The sequence below is a fragment of the Corythoichthys intestinalis genome, chromosome 13, assembly GCF_030265065.1.
Source record: "Corythoichthys intestinalis isolate RoL2023-P3 chromosome 13, ASM3026506v1, whole genome shotgun sequence".
Lineage (NCBI taxonomy): Eukaryota > Metazoa > Chordata > Actinopteri > Syngnathiformes > Syngnathidae > Corythoichthys > Corythoichthys intestinalis.
This window is the reverse complement of record NC_080407.1, coordinates 2,317,582-2,336,929: the sequence shown is the minus strand read 5'-3', so window position 1 is coordinate 2,336,929 and position 19,348 is coordinate 2,317,582. Positions and strand designations below refer to the sequence as shown.

Here is a 19,348-nt window from a genome sequence, read left to right as displayed (position 1 = left end):
TTCATTTATTTTCCCCTCAAAAGAACTCAAAATATAGCCATTAATATCGAAACCCATGGCAACAAAAGTGAGTAGGCTACACACCTTTGAAAAAACGTACATCCTTAAATGTCCATATTAAGTACTGCTTGTCATTTTCCCTCCAAAATGTCATGTGACTCGTTACAGGAGTGCTGTCAGCATTGCTGCAGAGATTGAAGAGGTGGTGGGGTCAGCCTGTTAGTGCTCGGGCCATAGGCCTACGCCGCACTCTACATCAAATTGGTGTGCATGGCTGTCACCCCAGGAGGAAGCCTCTTCTGATGATAGTACACAAGAAAGCCTGCAAACAGTTTTGCTGAGGACATGTCAACAAAGCACATGGATTACTGGAACCAGGTCCTATGGTCTGATGAGACGGGTGGACTTTCTTGTGTACCGTCTTCAGAAGAGGCTTCCTCCTGGGGTGACAGCCATGCACACCAATTTGATGTAGAGTGAGGCGTATGGTCCAAGCACTAACAGGCTGACCCCCCACCTCTTCAATCTCTGCAGCTGTAACGAGTCACATGACATTTTGGAGGGAAAATGCAAGCAGTACTCAATTTGGACATTTAGGGATGTACGTTTTTTCACAGGGGTGTACTCACTTTTGTTGCCAGGGGTTTAGATGTTAATGGCCATTAATATAATAACTATTTTGAGTTATTTTGAGGGAGAAATTCATTAACTCTTATATAAGCTGCACACAGACTACTTTTTATTGTGTCAAAGTGTCATTTTATCAGTGTTGTCCCATTAAAAGATATACTTAAATATCTGCAGAAATGCAAGGGGCGTACTCACTTTTGTGATACTCTGTATATTCCTCTAAAGATCCAACTCAGTGCTATCAAGAGTTTGTAGAAACAGTTCCTCTTGTAGCCTTGCCAGAGCCACTAATGGATCTTCTTTATAGCCAGTTCCAAAAGGGGAAGGCATTTTGGAGATGTAGCCTTGATCAGATCCACTATTTGAACCCTCTGCACCTGGCTCATCCCCGGGCATCTCTACAGGCTGGCTGATTTGGTTCTGAGAGGGACTCTTTCCACTCAAACAAGGTAACTGTTGTGAGTTTGCTTCCGGGGGGTTCAGGACTGAGGACGTGCTTGGCCACTCTTCCTCATCCTCCTCTGGAATCTGACTGCCACCTTTCCTTTCAGCAGATGGGCAGAGCTTTCTCGATAAAACAGGCTCTACTACTAAAACAGGAGGAGTGTTTGGAGGATTTGGGTGGGCCAGAACTGAGTGTTGACTGTACACAGAATTGATATGAGGTACAAGCTCAGCCACTGATGATTTCTGGCTTTGAGTACTCAGATCAGGGGTTAAGACTTGAACGCTGTTTTCCTTTTCTTTTATTTGTGCATCACACACATAAAGAGGAAAGGCGTCTCTGATGAGAGGAACACACTCAAGAATGGGCGATCCCTGCCGCTGGTCATTGAGTGCATCGGTTTCCATCAGGAGGTCCTCCTCGCTATGCACGCACTCCTCCTCGAACCAGTCGGGATTTTCAATCTGGTACGCGCGAAAGGTTTCAATGGCGTTCTTCAGGGCAAGACCTGAAGGACAGTTGAAGTATTCATCCCCGCCAATACCCTCAATTTGACGGACCTGACCCGGCTGGTACTTTTCCATGTCCAAGAGGCCAAAGTACAGCTCCTCAAAGTGTTTCATCAGCGTGTATTTCACAGCAATGTCAAAAACCGATGGCACGTCCCGCTCACTGCTGACGTCGCTAAAGTAAGCCACCACGTACTTGCCGTGTTTGCGCGCTTGGTGCATGTCGGGCAGAAAGAGGTTCAGAAAAGGGGTGAGCATATCGTCGGTCGGTGACAGGAGGTCTTCCCTCAGCGTGACGCGACGGTGGCCGCAGATGGCTCGCCACTTGGCCTGAACGCCTCGAGAGCAGAGCACCAAGACCTTGTCGGTGGGATTCTTCAACTGTTGTCGCTGCCACTCCAACCAGGGGAGGCGCCCGACCATGCCGAGCGAAGTGGTGTCAAGCAGGTCAACGAGCACCTCGGCGCCGCATTTTGCCCGAAGGAAGGCGCAGAGCTTCAACACTATGTCCCTGTAGAGATGGTGGTCTTGGGAGTAGATCACCAAAACCTTTGGGTTTTTTTGAATTTGATGTCGCTGTTGTGGTTTATCATCTCCGTCAGCAACCAAGCCATCACCAGCTTTGCCTGAAGGTATTACAAACAAATGTGACTTTTGATTGGATGGAAGGGGGCGGAGGGAAGAAGAGGTCTGTTTGTGGGACTAACCTGGCTTCCTGCATTGGATGAACATAAAAATGGCAAACCCCCCAGCACATAGAAGCACTGCACATACAATAACCGGTGTGTATTGAGGAGGATCTGGAGCATCGGTGGGATTGGCTGTTAAGAGTCAAATTACATTTTTTTTTAAAAACGCGTCTCATCTGATTAAAATTCATCCTGACACTTGTTTTGAAGTATTAGCTCGAGACAAAATATGTTGTACATACTTCCTTTGAGTCAACGTTTGATGTCGGCAATGCACAAATTTTCATTTGATTTTTTTTCCATTGAGATTGTTTTTTTTTTAGGATAAATAAAATCTTAAATAGAAATACATGATAATATGAACTTGAATTACACATCACTAAAAACATTTCACCGTCTTAACATTGAATCATTTTTGCATTGGTATAGCCCTTGGTATTCCTTCAAATATTTTTTGTAGCGCTTCTGACAATGTAACAACATTGTGCCATTTCAGGAACACATTTCAAAATGGTTGTTTTTACTAATATTGTAGAAAAACGAGAAAGAAAAAAAATCCTAACTTTTACCTTCGTGGTTTGTGACCCTCCTTCACATAGTAATTCTAACATGTCTGGTAGCAGTTGACAATTATGTTATGAATTCTAACAAAAACATACGTATCATATTAAATCAACATCTGCCAAACCTGAACAAATGAGCAGCGTTTTCGTGTGACGGGTGCAGTCTTGGCCACATTTTGGGAACATCGGTTTAATCTGAAAAGAAGAAAGCCACTTACTTACAGTGTGTACTGTCCACTACTTGAGACTTTAAAGTGCCTATGACACCAAAATGCATGTTTATTTCAGATTTTGCGCGGTATTTTATGCTCCTGAATTAAATGGACCGCTTGGATGTGTGTAAAAGCGTTCGTTTTATTTATTCAATTTTTGAATCTCGCACCATGAAAATGAGTGAAATACGGCTCCAGTCTTGGGTTAGGACAAATTCGAATGTGCAATCACCCGGGGTCAGCATCTCACAATACAGCATTGCTTTAGAGCAGACACGTCCAAAGTCCGGCCCGGGGGCCAATGCGGCCCGTGGTCAAATTTCATCCAGCCCCAAGCCTCTGTCATAAAATCAATAACGTCTGGCCCGCACACAGACTTAAATTGGTCAGCAGTACTGCTACCGGCATATGAAGTAGCTTACACACTAAATGCTCCTCATTTACCCACTAAAAGGCAGCATTACTCTAAGCAACATTACCCTGTGTGACCTTTTACTCCCAATTTTTTTAAATGGCGACAATCAACAAAAAAAGAAAGTTGACTGCGACGGCCGACGCTTCAAGGATAGGTAGAAATTGGACTATTTCTTCACTAAAATACGCAACAACTGTGTCTGCCTCCTTTGCAAAGAGACAGTCGTTTTTAAAGAGTTCAATGTGAGGCGATATTACCAAACAAGATACGCTGACATGTACAACAAAATTACAGGGAAGATACATTGCGAGAAATTGAAGCAACTTAAAGCTAGTTTAATGTTACAGCAGCAGTGTTTTGCAAGAGCCCGACAGTCGAAAGCCTAGCCACAAAGTCTAGTTGCGAGATACTTTATTGATTAAAAAAACATATAAAGCAAATGTGACACACATAATGGCTTGCCAAAATTTGCTTAAATATATTGTTCTACATAAAGGACGTCAGCCAAGGTCGGCCCCCCACATTTTTACCACACCAAATCTGGCCCCCTATGCAAAACGTTTGGACACCCCTGCTTGAGAGCATGCAGATGGACTGTGGATTCAGCCAATTTTGCGGATGAATTTGTTTATTTTTCACATCAGGCCAGCCAAATGTACTGCAGGGATTTGTTGCTGCACCAGGGAGAGGCGTGTGAGCCTTTTAGGATTTCAAAAAGTTCCCGTTCACCCTCGGAGAATGACCAAAACAAGTCAGACAACTGTGGGACCATTGGACTTGCGAGGAAGTGAGTAAACATTGTAGTTTGTATTATGTAGAATACTGGGATCATGGCACATGTTTTAATACGGAGGTGGCTTGCTTATTGTGGCTGACAATGCTCCTTGTCCACTGAGAATTCCACTCAGCCGAAGACCGGCAGCTTGCCCTGCACCCCCCTCGGTCCTTCGCGTGCCCGCCGGGAGAGCGCTATACTCAGCTTATTGCCCTCTTCGTGTTCTGTCAAATTTTCCACCTCATCAGAAATTGCAACTTTGTGTTAAAAATGGCCGTGAGTAAAGGGATTACAAAGTAAACACTACAAACTTTGTTTAAATAAAGAACTGTTTACTTACGATTGATCATGGACGGACATGTAGAAAAGTTCTCCTCAGACACATCCTGCCATGTTAGCTGTACAACAACTGCACACCGCTCTCTCACTGTTTACGTCTTCGCCGGGTAGTTAAGCATTCATTTACGCCATATTCGTGTTAACCATGTGGCAGCTACGCGCTCCTCCGACGTTCCTCGGACGCTCATTCTCCAGCTGCTTCCGCGGCAAACGAGCTCTCCTGCCCGCAGCATGGGAACGACGAGCTGTAACCTGCTCGCCGCCGGGCGGGTCGCCGATCAGCAAAGAGAATCGACAACCCCGCCGCCGTGTGATATGATCCGGGGTAGTTTTTTGTGATTTTTCGCTTCAAAAGGCGAGAATAAGACTTTAAAACATCACTCGGTTCGGGTTAGCATGTCGGCTAACATAAAATATCGTTCGGGAGGTGCAAGAAGTTGATAGTTTTTGACCATTGTGGAGTAATTTTGCCATGTTGTACTGAGTAAATGCTTTTTTAATATTTCATATTCCATTTAAGACTGTTATTTTCCATGACCATACCATTTATTTAGCAATCGGGGAAAAATACTTAGATAAAAACAATATCCTGCAAAAATTGTAGAGATGAAAAAATGACATTTTGCGGCTCTGTTCGTCGCATTTTCCTCGTTTCGAATAATTCCCCCTCGATGAGCTGAATTGTAAATCAGATGAAACCGTGACCTTGCCATTGACGTCATCCCGTTAGGGACGCTGGAGCCATATAATGTTAGTCGCGGCTAAACGGCAGATTAAAAGACTAATTTCTCGTCATCGGCGCTTTGCCAAATGGTTGTATATAGTTGAATCGTCTCAAAATACAATTCTACGTCACACAGTAATGCTATTTACGACTTTTTTTATCCTGTCATAGGCACTTTAAGTAAAGATAACACTCATATCGTCCTTACCGAAATGTCAAAGTGGCAGCAGGATCTGGGCCATTTATTGATGCTGAACGTTACATTCAGGCGTGTCTGGTTGACCTGGAGACAAGTCATGACGCTTAACATGGGCAGTATTATCAAATGGTCTTAAAACACTCAAGATAAACCAAACCATTACCATGGAGAGAAAAAATTACAATTTGCATATGCCTTTTATCTGAATAGTCATTAGCAGTACAACTAGGACATTTGAAAATGTAAGGTGGAAATCTAGGCTACACGGCACAGGATGCTGTAATGAGCACCCACCTGCATATTCTAGGTCAATTTTCTCTGGAGGAAATGTGTCTGAGACAGAGTGCTGCAAAAGTGATGTTACAAAATAGCATTAAACTTACCTTGTGCACATGATCAACATGTTGTTTGGAGGCACAGTTTACAATCACATTGTATTCTTCACAGAGGGGGTCAGGACTGAAGCTGACTGTCAGTCTTTGTTTGTCTTTTGTAGTCAGGCTAATGTTGGACTCCCATAGACTTCCTACAATTCAGCAGAAAACAAAACAATCACCACCTACGGGTACAGCTAATATTTTTCAAAAATAGCAGTAACTTACCTCTGTCTATGCAAAACTGGGTCATGTTCATTGCAGAGTCTTGGCATCCTGATTTCAAACAGAGTCAGAGTCGTTATGCTGATACAGTACTTTAGTGTCTGTGTATACCTGCCATTATAGCAAGGGTGTAGGTTTGCATAGGGACAGTAGGGACATAACACTACCAACTTTTCATGATGCTCAAATTGTCCCCACCAACTTTTAAGCAACCTTATTTGCATTATATAATCAGTTCATATGTTGTAAGGATAGAATAGTCCCTACCATAATTAAGTGAATTATTTTCATGACGTTCACTCTTTAGAGTCTTTACCCCTATTCACAGGCTGAATGTGCTGCTCCATTTTCACCACTAAAACGCCCGTGTGATTGGCTGATGACTTTTCTTTCATTTTTAATTTTCTTTCATTTTGATTTTATTTTATTAAAAAAAAAATAAAAATATTTGCAGCCTATACAGACATTTTTTATACATTAATCATAGTAAAAAGCTTTCATTTTTTTGTTGAGTTTGGCTGTTCATGTAGACAAAAGCAGTCGTGTTTTACCCGAAGGAAGGCTCCATTTTTATTATTCCTGAAGGAATCTGACCTTCTAGCCAGACCGCCGGAATCGCGCCAGCTGAACCCGGGCCGGCGGGAACTTGGCAATCCGGCCAGAAGGCCACCTTAGTTTTAACTAGGGCTGCAGCTATCGAATATTTTAGTAATCGAGGAATCGACTGAAAATTCTATCAATTAATCGAGTATTCGGATAAATTTTTTTTTTTTTTTTTTAGGTAAAGAGCAATTATAAATATACATGAGAAAAAAAAGACATTTAATCCAATATTGAACCATTTTCAGTCAATCAGTGTCTGTATTTTTGATGTACATTGTTGAAAACAGCCGACAATTGCATCTAAGATGTGACCAGAAAAAATAATTCACTGCTTTCACTCAAAAAACTTATAGATCTTATAAAAAAAAAAATATATATATTTCTTACCTAAAAATGTAATTACACTTAATAACACACATCACTTGAAAGCTACGTGTTTTTTCCACGTGTTTCAATTTAATTTCCATTTGTGTCAAGCTATTTTTAACTTCTAGTTAAGTTTTAAGTTAGTCTAAACTGTAAGTACTGATAGGATTTTGAGTTTTTACAGTGTTCAAAATAAATGTAAGATATCTGCATTAGGGACCAGTGCTACTTGGTGTTTTATTCAGCAATGACTACTGAGCTAAAACTGACTGTTAGCTTTATTATGTTTTAATTTTAAACCCTCATCACTCTACACTAGCGCTGTGTTTTTACAGATTAAATAAAGCCTGTATGTAAGACATGTTAGCCATGCATCGACAGTGGTCATAATCAATAGAAACCTAGCCCTCCGAAGGGCTAACGTTATGTGAGCGAGTGACAGTAACGTTATATTTATTAGCGATGAGAAGTCTACTGCTTAAAGATGGCGGCTGTTTAGTAACGCTGCCCAGACGCGGCCGAGTCTGTCATTTTGTATCTAGTCCTAAATACATGCGATATCTATGAGACGCATCGGACATTACCTGCTACCACACTAGCATCATGCGAGCGTAGTTTTTAGCAACGTCGGCGTCGTTTGTAGCGGCTGTCGGCTGCGGTAAGTTTTATTTATTTTATTTTTTTTTAATTGCTTTATCCTCTACACACGTGACGTCAGCGCGTTGTCCCACATTAAAAGTAGTCCGGGCAAAACGTGATGCTTAGAGCTGGCAAAATTAAACGATTCCTCGAGGTGAATAAAATTACTCGGATCAGTTTTTAAACTCGAGTTACTCGAGTTGCTCGAGTATTCGTTTCAGCTCTAGTCTTAACCCTTTGTACCGACTCCATTTTGAAAGCTTTAAAGAAGGCTCACCGAAAACAAGTTGACAATTTATTCGGTCGACAGCGATCAAAACGGCAAGGCGAAACAGAAACACTTAGGCGAGGAGGCAAACTCATTCCAAGGTCACCATATCAGAAGTCAACAAAAGGTTCCCAAGAAAAAATGACAACGCTTAAGTAAACATTCAGTCTTTTGAAGGCTCTCTCAGGGCGGGCCGTGGGCAGGAAGAAGTATTTGGTATTATTGTCGTTTTGTGGATTGGACAGGAGGATTCGGGATTTACTGTCATCCGGGCAACGAATGTTGTGGATTTTGCCACCTCAGGGTCAGTCTTGTCAGTCGTGTTATCAGTTGGACAAAGCGTCCCGCCATTTGTTCTGGACTGTCCGAGAGAACTGATTGCGAGAGTTGGTGCGTCAATCTTGCTCATGACGGACACGTTGGGCTTCCGTGATAAGAAGGCGTTGAGTATCTTTTATGCCCTATATTCTGCTTGTTTTCCTGAAACTATGGTATCAGAGCTATTTATTATATAATGGGGGTGTTAGAGTAATACAAACAGTAAATCCTAGAAAAGGTACTATCTACTTCATACCCTAGAAATTTTTTTCTGTTATATTTAATCAATTTTTTTTTAGAAAAATGTTGAGTGGGCTTAAGACAAATGTTCATTTTTTGCATTCCTGGATATTTAACAGATTATAAACAAGTTTCTATTTATTGTCCATGTTAATATATTTTAAAATATTGCAATTTAGATTTGCTATTAAAAACTAGACATTTATTGTGGAAGTTTGTAATATGTTTCTTTTGTAGTTTTTGAAAACAAAGGTTTGAATTGAACGGTGTATCACCTGAACCAATACACCTGAAAGTTAGTATTAGTCAAGACAGATTTATTTTGCATTGATTATTTAGCCTACAAATTAATTAGGTTCATATTCGGGTGAAATGTAGCCCTGACACCTGTTCACCCAATCTGTTTGATCTTATTAATGTCCCGTCCCCAGCAAAAAGTGTACATGCAGGTTATACAGTCATATCGTAGTCAAACCTACGCCCTCGTATTATAGCACCAGAAGGATAAACCCCAAAATATATCATTTATAGTACTGACCCGGAACAACAACTTTTCTGCTGACGTCATAGTCGCTGTGGCCTATTTCTGGTTTGGGGATGTTAAAGACAGAAACCCAATATGTGTGTCCAGGGTCCAACACCAACATATTTGCTGAGAATGACCACTGAAAAACATGAAAAACCAAAACGAAATCAAGAATACACGAGTTGCACACAGCGTCTTCGTGCATTGTGGAGAAGAACGCAAATTACCATTTCATCATTTGAATTCCTCATTCGAAGTTTGTCTTTAAAAGAATATTTAACACACAGGTGTTGATTAGTAGCCTCCACCATGACATGAAGCTCAGTGGCTTTCAGGTAACTGATGCTGCCTAAAAGACACAGCAATCATTCAACATTAGGTTTTATATACCCAGTGGCGGGCTTGGCAATTTTGGGGCCGAAGGCGAAAATATCCAAGGGCCCTCTTCATGGGTCAGGGGTTAAAAAGATGAGAAGGGTGTGGAGGAAATATGTTCCGGTACACTCGGGCTGTCCTAAACGACAAATTTTCTCCTGATTAGTCCGCTGACTAGTTTTACGATTAGTCGACTAATCTAATAATTTTCTGTTTTTTTATTAATTTAGCAATGAAATTTTTGTTGACGTTTATTAATTCACAAAACCATTTTGGAACACTTAAATTCTTTATTAAAGTACAAATAATCACGTAAATAACAATAATTAATCACAAATAAACAATGAGGTTAAATGCTGATCGCATTTACTAGCGCAAAAGAATGGAACGTAAAGATTTAGAACACTGGCTTTGCCTTTCCAACATTATTCAAAACAATTCTTAAAAAATATTCTAGCATTATTATTATAGTATACTACTATAGATAATAGAAGTATAATAATTATTCATTGCCAATCATATTTGTCATAAAGAGTGTCATTTGAAAGCTATTCTTAGTGTAGAATCTGTATTCTGTAGTAGTTACTCCACATATTATAATATTAATTCTGAAGTATGTGGGATTAACTCCAGAAATCATTATTTATATGCAAGCTTTTCACTCCGTAAAAAAACATTCTTCGTCATTGCTTGAGGTGTCGCTAATATTTTTTTTTCGTTAGCAAATGCTGTGAACCAGCTGTTGAGTGTTATTGTATGACTGATTGGAACTGTACTGCATTGTTTCGCCACAGGGTGTGCTGTTGTGTATTTTATGTTCGGTGTGAAGAAGAAGAAGAAAGTTAAAAGAGGCATTAGCGGCCTGTTCTTAACTTCTCCCTCACTGCACTTTGGCTCTCATGGAGAGCACGTTAGCTCATGTGTTCGAAATAAACGATAGCCGATGTGCAAAGTAGCAAGTGAGCTGTAAAAATAGCGAGCTTAGTGGCGTGAAAAACGCGGGAGAGCTAAGTGAAGCTAACGAACAGCTAAGCGATGCTAAACGGAGCTAAGCAAAGCTAAACGGTGCTAAATGAAGCTAAGCGACTGACACTCAGTCCGTCGTCGTGGAACAGTCCATTGTGTGTGGGGGAGAGAGAATATAAATGAAGCATTCAAATGCCTTTCTTTTTTATTTTTTTTATTTGTTTGTTTGGTATGCTGACATATTTATACATGACGAATAGTTGAGGGTGCTGCTGACTCCTTGCCCAAGCTCTTGCTCGTTGGGGCAAGGGCAGCTGGTTGGGGGGCCCCCTACTGGTTGGGTGCCTAAGGCGATCGCCTACTTCGCCTGAATAGTAGATATGCCCATGTATATACCGTATATGAAATACTTTGCACTTTGCTCACCATCATCCCTTATGGTCCAGTTAGCAAACAAAACCGGATGCAAACTTCCCACTTCATCTGGGACGGTCATCACAGACACTCTAAGATCCTGTGGACCACTTGGAGTGTATTTCCTAATTTTAAGCCAATCACCATCCGCGAGGCAGTTATCTGTAGTAACACATCACCTCAAATGTTTTCATTCAGAGATTACTTTCAAGTCAATTTTCACGCATTTAGGAAGCCATTATGAATATTGGGGGGGATACTCACTAAGACTGACAGCACATCTCAAGCCCTAAGTAACAAACAAAAGAAGGAAAGATGTAGTTAGATGTGGTGACACATCGATAACAACTCATTTAACATCTTAACTCTAATCATGTCGGGACAAAGTTTGGCTTTTAACATGAAAAGTTTGTTTATGTTTGACTTACCTGCTGGGAGCAGTTCATTGAAGCGGACGTTAATGTTTGCAACGCTGACGACAACGACACACATAAACACACCAAAAAGCTCCCACGAAGCGACATTTTTTCAAGTTTTGTCATGAAAGGATTACCCTTAGTGAATAAAGTATGTAAATGTTGGTGTTAGAGGTCTTCTCAGGCGCATGAATATAGCGAGGGACATCTGATTAATGCGAAAACTTCCGGCTGTGTTTCCCTGACGTCACACACCTGGAAGCACACAAAATTGAAAAAAATACCTTTAAAATCGTTATGGGTTACAATTTTAAGAAACTGACGTTAAAATTGGGATTTTTTTGTGTGTATAATTATTTCCTGAGCCCTGCAACCTTCGAGGGGATAAGCGGTAGAGAATATGAGCGAGTAAAAGTATGTTTATTTTCTGTCAAGACAAGTCAAATCGGACGAAGGTGAATTGGAAAGTATTATCCACAAGAGGGCGCCATAACATCAATCCCAATCATATCCGTGTTTTTGCGGCCCAAATTTTTACAAGTATTAGATCAATTAAGTTGGACTTCTTTTATTAAAGCTGACCCCAAAATGTTTTTGGCCTCATTCTTTCTTTTATCCCGAGTTAATGCAGAAAAAACAAGCATAATAAAGACATCAAATACTTTTTCTCTTTTGTTTAAGAGGATTAGGATGAAGGGAAATTATTTTGACAGTAAAACCACTGCTATTTTAAGGATTTGGCCTCTAGAACCGTTACATAACTGTTATCTTAACATGACTTCCAATTGAAATAACATTTAATATGATCGTTTAGAACAACGAATAACTGACCAGATTGTTTGCACAGCCGAAAGTATAAATAAACCTTGCCATTTGGTTAAATCTGATACAAAAACCTTAAATGGTGATGTCGTCATGCAAAGAACATCTTCCTTACATTGTGCTAAACACTCAGTAGTTTGACAACGATTACCCAGCAGGAAGGTATTGTGTATATTGTATAAGCCTGAGGAAACTGGAACATAGTCATATTTATTGCGAGTCATAGGCAATTTTAGTTTGGACCTAAATCAAGGATGCTTGAATAAACAACATTCAGGTAAATGTTACCGTTAGTGTTAAAACGTGACCACATCTAAGACTAAAAAGAAGCAGGGCAAACATTAGCTTTTTGTTGTCAAGTCTTGTAAAAACCTTCCATATGTTCTTCACATCTGGGTACAGTGGGGCAAATAAGTACAAGTTCTCCCACTTGAAAATATTAGAGAGGCCTGTAATTGTCAACATGGGTAAACCTCAACCATGAGAGACAGAATGTGAAAAAAAAAAAAAAGAAAAAAAAGAAAATCACATTGATTTTTAAAGAATTTATTTGCAGATCATGGTGGAAAATAAGTGTTTGGTCAATACCAAAAGTTCATCTCAATACTTTGTTATATACCCTTTGTTGGCAATAACTGAGGCCAAACGTTTTCTGTAATTCTTCACAAGCTTTTCACACACTGTTGCTGGTATTTTGGCCCATTCCTCCATGCAGATCTCCTCTAGAGCAGTGATGTTTTGGGGCTGTCGTTGGGCAACACGGACTTTCAACTCCCTCCAAAGATTTTCTATGGGGTTGAGATCTGGAGACTGGCTAGGCCACTCCAGGACCTTGAAATGCTTCTTACGAAGACACTCCTTTGTTGCCCGGGCTGTGTGTTTGGGATCATTGTCATGCTGAAAGACCCAGCCACGTCTCATCTTCAATGCCCTTGCTGATGGAAGGAGATTTTCACTCAAAATCTCTCGATACATGGCCCCATTCATGCTTTCCTTTACACAGATCAGTATCCTGGTCCCTTTGCAGAAAAACAGCCCCAAAGCATGATGTTTCCACCCCCATGCTTCACAGTGGGTATGGTGTTCTCCGGATGCAATTCAGTATTCTTTCTCCTCCAAACACGAGAACCTGTGTTTCTACCAAAAAGTTCTATTTTGGTTTTATCTGACCATAACACGTTCTCCCAGTCCTCTTCTGGATCATCCAATAGCTCTCTAGCGAACCGCAGACGGGCCTGGACGTGTACTTTCTTCAGCATGGGGACACGTCTGGCAGTGCAGGATTTGAGTCCCTGGCGGCGCATTGTGTTCCTAATAGTAGCCTTTGTTACTCTGGTCCCAGCTCTCTGTAGGTCATTCATTAGGTCCCCCCGTGCGGTTCTGGGATTTTTGCTCACCGTTCTTGTTATCATTTTGACGCCACGGGGTGAGATCTTTCATGGAGCCCCAGATCGAGGGAAATTATCAGTGGTCTAGTATGTCTTCCATTTTCTCATAATTGCTCCCACAGTTGATTTCTTTACACCAGGCATTTTACCTATTGCAGATTCAGTCTTCCCAGCCTGGTGCAGGTCTACAATTCTGTCTCTGGTGTCCTTCAACAGCTCTTTGGTCTTGTCCATAGTGGAGTTTGGCGTGTGACTGACCGAGATTGTGGACAGGTGTCTTTTATACCGATAATAAGTTAAAACAGGTGCCATTAATACAGGTGATGGGAGAAATATAATATGACCCGGAATGAATCAGCACATTGCGTCGATTCCCTTAGTGACTGTATCAGCCGATTGTGATGATTCGCTTTTATGACTGTAACCTTGTTATCTTCGCCACTTTGGCGTCCTTGTGATGACCATTGGGCAAGTGGCTCGTCCCCTTAGATAAGGGACTGACCATCTCTGATCTCACGTGATGCACCACTATAAGAGCCGGGGACATTTTCCTCTTCGGTTAGAGTCTGCTAGTGGTTAGTATACGGACGCCTAGCTAGTATTCCTCTGCAGCTTAACCGGGGTGTCGGCTCTCCGCCCGCTTGTCAACGGTAAGAGTTTTGATTGCTCGAAGGAATATCTTGTGTACTTTAACAGTAGCGCGGGGATTTTAGAAGTGACAATCTATATCTAGCGTTATTGTTGTTCTTGCTTTCTTCCTTGTTCTACATTTAACATTTCACAAAAGTGTGTGTGTTACTGACTCACTGCGAACCCGGAAACGAAATTTCTTTCCCAAAAGTGGGACCCGGAAATTTCGTAAAATAACAGGTAACGAGTGGAGCCTCGTTAGACCTCTTTAGAAGAAGTTAGACCTCATTGACAGCCAGAAATCTTGTTTGTAGGTGACCAAATACTTATTTTCCACTCTAATTTGGAAATAAATTCTTTAAAAAAATCAAACAATGTGATTTCAAGTAGGAGAACTTGCACAACTGGTGGTTGACTAAATACTTATTTGCCCCACTGTACATTAGCGGAGCAATTCTGAATCAGGATCGAGGGTCAGAGGTCGCTATCTGCTTCAGAGGCCTGGAATTTGTTTGATGTGACGTACGAGCATGATGGCTAACACATGGCGGTAATGTGTAGGCTACTCGAGGACACGAGCAAGGGGAATTATGACAACGTACAGTCCTGTTATATTTGAGTTCTAAGTACATTTGCATGGAATTTTCCATTTATTCGTCCCTCCTGGCCGACATAAACAGCTGGCCGCCGACAACACGGAGAGATAACGGCGCTATTCATACGAGAGGTGTGCTGAGAGGCCTCTAACAGTGTTTCTTTCTCCTTGAGGCCTCCTTGCCGTATTATTACTTTGTATGGCAGCGTGGAGACACCTGTGCGGGGAAGGCATGAGAGGAATGTAGATTAGAAATGAAGATATGTGCTCGATGGATGGAAGAGGGTCCACATTTGGGTTATTGTTTACTGTAATACTAGCAGCGAAAGATCAGAAAAAGTAGTTTATTGTCAAATAGGAAAGGTATATTTTCACGCTTAAAGCAAGTGGTACAACTATGCTACTGCGAGTTGTCCATGTTTATCGCCTCACACCGATTTCCTCCTCTTGCCAAAAACGTTGTTGATGAGTTTGGCGACGGATTTGGAACCGCTGGGCCGTCTCCGGCGCTCTTTGGCCTTGCCGCCGCCCGTACCCTGCACCGCCTTGGAGAAAATGAGCGCCACCTCCTTGTAGTGCTCGGCGGCAGACAATTCGTGAAACTGGCAGTGGAACTCGGCCGCCAGGCGCTGACCTTCTTCACAGTGCACTTCTCGCATGTGGCAGAGGTCGTGCTTGTTGCCCACTACGAATATGAGCGATTCAGCATCCCTGAGGGGAACGACAGCAATATTTTAGACCGGGAGTGTGCGAATTATGGACTGTTTTTTCTTTTTACCGTTTTTCTTAACCCTTTATTGCCAATGTATCACATTTGATACACCTAAAATTTCATGATTTTGAGACTAATTCAGAATTTTGACATTTCTTTTTGAAAAAAAAAATGATGGATGCAAGTCAACACATGCAACTGCATTTTCCATGAGAAAAAGAAACAGGATTTAGCTAGGGGTTATAGATATTAGAGCGCTTATTACTAGGGGTGTCAAACAATTAAAATTTTTTATCGAATTAATTACAGCTTAAAAATTAATGAATCGTAATTAATCGCAAGTCAAACCATCTATAAAATATGCCATATTTTTCTGTAAATTATTGTTGGAATGGAAAGATAAGACACAAGATGGATATATACATTCAACATACAGTACATAAGTACTGTATTTGTTTATTATAACAATAAATCAACAAGATGGCATTACCATTATTAACATTCTGTTAAAGCGATCCATGGATAGAAAGACTTGTAGTTCTTAAAAGATAATGTTAGTACAAGTTATATACATTTTATATTAAAATTAAAATTAAAAAATCAAAATAAAAAAATATATAAATAAAAATACATAAATTATATAATTATAACTAATTAATTAATTATATAATTAATAAATACAATTATATTACATTTTTATATTAAAACCCCTTTTCATGTTTTCCTTTTAATAAAATTTTCAATCAAAAAATAAACTAGTAGCTGATGTCAATAATTACACAATGCTCATGGGTGCTGAACCCTATAAAATCAGTCGCACCCAAGCGCCAGCAGAGGGCGGCAAAACTCCGAAAAATACAACAAGTACACCTTTCACTGTGCTGTCACTTTAATCTGTTTGAGCGGGGCATTTGTGCGTTAATTGCGTCAAATATTTTAACGTGATTAATTTTAAAAATTGCCGCCCGTTAACGCGATTTAAGACTTTATTTTTCAAATTTTGTGATTCTCTGACAATTGCTTCATATTGCTGGCAATAAAGGGTTAAAACGTATTTAGTCAAACATGATTTTATTAAGTGTAAGTATTTTGGACGAATACATACCGTTTGGCAGTTCCTAAGCGATGCTCCCTTATGAACTTCACGACACTTCGAGCAGCGAGAAAAGATGATCGGTCACTAATATCGTAGACTACAATGAAACCGTCAGACCAGTGAATCTGGTCGTTCAGGCTTAGTTTGCCCTGTAATGACCCAGAAAGATACATAACTTTGAACGTTGTTATGAAAATGTGTAAGAAAGGACAGTGTCCGTGTTATTCTGGTTCTAACCTGAGAGCACGGCTCATAGAGCTCCAGATTCATCTGCCGTCCATCAATTGTTAGGCGCTTTTGGTAGATGCATTCTGTGGAACCGAAACGTTTGTTGAAACAGATGTGGTGCCAAAATGTGTTTTTTTTTTTTTAAGTTACCTGAGGATGATGCATATTCTCCGATAAAACGTTTCGTGAAAAAACGGACGATGAGGGCTGCAGAAAAACCAAAATGACTTCATTGAATTTAATTTCATTTCAGAAGGATCTTGGTCGTAAAGTAGGACATTTTGTGACAAAATCCACATATGAGTTGAACATACATGTATTAATGTTTGTAATTCAAATTTTGGCTCCACAAATTGAGGATTTTGTAAACCCCTTACCTGATTTTCCAACCCCTTCACTTCCAAGCACGGCGATCCTGATCTCATTCATGTTCTCTTAAAAAAAAAAAGCCCCAGCAATGAAAAGCATGCTTGATAAAACAAGGAGTGGACAACAGAAGAGTTTAAGCCCTTTTCGAGAGGTGATCGGACTGGGGAAGTGGAGAACCGAGGGAGCTGTGGGGAGTTAGAGGAGAAAGGGAGGCGGGCCAAGGAAGGAGGGCTCCCAGCTGAGTCCTGGAGGGTGGGGGCGTGTTAATAACTAGTAAACTACATTTGACTAATGGCACGTGTGGGGCTGCCTGAAGGCCCTACTTTCTTCTCCATTTACAGTGGTATGAAAAAGTATCTAAAGCTTTTGGAATTTCTTACATTTCTCTACATCAAATCACCATCAAATGTGATCTGATATTTGTCAAAATCACACAGATGAAAAAAAACAGTGTCTGCTTGAACTAAAACTACCCAAACATTTATAGGTTTTCATATTTTAATAAGGATAGTATCCTAACAATGACAGAGGGGGGAAAATAAGTAAGTGAACCATTATATTTAATATATTGTGGCCCACCCCTTTGGAAGCAATAATTTCAACAAGATGCTTACTGTAGCTGGAGATCAGTCTGGCACATCGATCAGGACTAAACTTGGCCCATTCTTCTCTACAAAACTGTTGTAGTTCAGTCAGATTCCTGGTATGTCTGGCATGAATCGATGTCTTTAGGTTATGCCACAGCATCTCAATTGTGTTCAAGTCTGGACTTTGACTTGGCCACTCCAGAAGGTGTATTTTGTTCTTCTGAAACCATTGTGAAGTTGATTTACTTCTGTGTTTTGGATCAGTGTCTTGTTGCAGCATCCATCCTCTTTTTAGCTTCAACTATCTGATGGACACCCTCTGGTTTTCCTGCAAAACGTCTTGATAAACTTTTGAATTCATTCTTCCATTAACGATATTAAGTTGTCCAGGCCCTGAGGAAGCAAAACAGCCCCAAATCATGATACTCCCTCCACTATGCTTTACAATGGGGATGAGGTTTTGATGTTGGTGAGTCGTTCCATTGTTCCTCCACACATGATGACGTGTGTTACTCCCAAACAATTCAACTTTGGTTTCATCAGTCCACAAAATAGTTGACCAAAACTTCTGTGGAGTGTCCAAGTGCCTTTTTGTGAACATTAAATAAGGAACAATGTGTTTTTTGGGCAGCAGTGGCTTCCTCCGTGGAGTCCTCCCTTGAACGCCATTCTTGGCCATAGTTTTACATATAGTTGATGTGAGCACAGAGATATTGGACTGTGCCAGTGATTTCTGTGTTTCTTTAGCAGACACTCTAGGGTTCTTTTTTTACCTCACTGAGTATTCTGCGCTAAAATCTTGGCGTCATCTTTGGTGGACAGCCACTCCTTGGGAGAGAAGCAACAGTGCCAAAATCTCTCCATTTGTAGACAACCTCTCTGACTGTCGACTGATGAATGTCCAGACTTTTAGAGATGGTTTTGTATCCTTTCCCAGCTTCATACAAATCAACAATCCTAGATTGCAGGTCTTCAGACAGCTCTTTTGACCGAGTTATGATGGACATCAGAAAATGCTTCTCATCTAGATAATTCTTACCAGCTGTGTATTTTATAGTGGGCAGGGCAGCTTTAAACCACTTATCAGTGATTGGGCACACACCTCACATAAATTGTTTGATAAAAATGGGTTTTAATTAGGGCTGTCAAAATTATCGCGTTAACAGGCGGTAATTATTTTTTTTAATTTATCACGTTAAAATATTTGACGCAAGTAACATACATGCCCCGCTCAAACAGATTAAAATGACAGTAGTTTAATGTCCGCTCTTGTTACTTGTTTTTTGGTGTTTGGCGCCCTCTGCTGGCGCTTGGGTCCAAATGATTTTATGGGTTTAAACACAATGAATGAGCATGGTGTAATTATTGACATCAACAATGGCGAGCTACTAGTTTATTTTTTGATTGAAAATTTTACAAATTTTACTAAAACGATAACATTAAGAGGGGTTTTAATATAAAATTACTATAACTTGTACTAATATTTATCTTTTAAGAACTACAAGTCTTTCTATCTATGGATCGCTTTAAGAGAATGTTAATAATGTTAATGCCATCTTGTTGATTTATTGTGATAATGAACAAATACAGTACTTATGTACCGTATGTTGAATGTATATATCCGTCTTGTGTCTTATCTTTCCATTCCAACAATAATTTACAGAAAAATATGGCATATTTTATAGATGGTT

General features: G+C 40.4%; 2 protein-coding genes across 2 annotated transcripts; both read right to left on the bottom strand.

Annotated features, from left to right (window-relative positions):
- Window positions 1–750: 750 nt before the first annotated feature.
- Window positions 751–11,454, bottom strand: il17ra1a (interleukin 17 receptor A1a). Its single transcript, XM_057854442.1, has 11 exons — window positions 11,243–11,454; window positions 11,079–11,103; window positions 10,827–10,976; window positions 9,287–9,408; window positions 9,072–9,198; window positions 6,103–6,150; window positions 5,884–6,026; window positions 5,510–5,584; window positions 2,962–3,031; window positions 2,292–2,405; window positions 751–2,210 (listed from the first exon to the last, which is right to left on the bottom strand). Exons 1-11 carry the CDS (start codon window positions 11,354–11,356, stop codon window positions 850–852), a joined length of 2,349 nt encoding a protein of 782 aa, XP_057710425.1. The 5' UTR covers window positions 11,357–11,454; the 3' UTR covers window positions 751–849.
- A 3,563-nt stretch (window positions 11,455–15,017) lies between these two features.
- Window positions 15,018–17,228, bottom strand: rergla (RERG/RAS-like a). Its single transcript, XM_057854448.1, has 5 exons — window positions 17,079–17,228; window positions 16,852–16,908; window positions 16,711–16,784; window positions 16,483–16,622; window positions 15,018–15,376 (listed from the first exon to the last, which is right to left on the bottom strand). The coding sequence occupies exons 1-5, from the start codon at window positions 17,128–17,130 to the stop codon at window positions 15,094–15,096; spliced, it is 606 nt and encodes a 201-aa protein (XP_057710431.1). The 5' UTR covers window positions 17,131–17,228; the 3' UTR covers window positions 15,018–15,093.
- Between the last annotated feature and the right edge of the window lie 2,120 nt (window positions 17,229–19,348).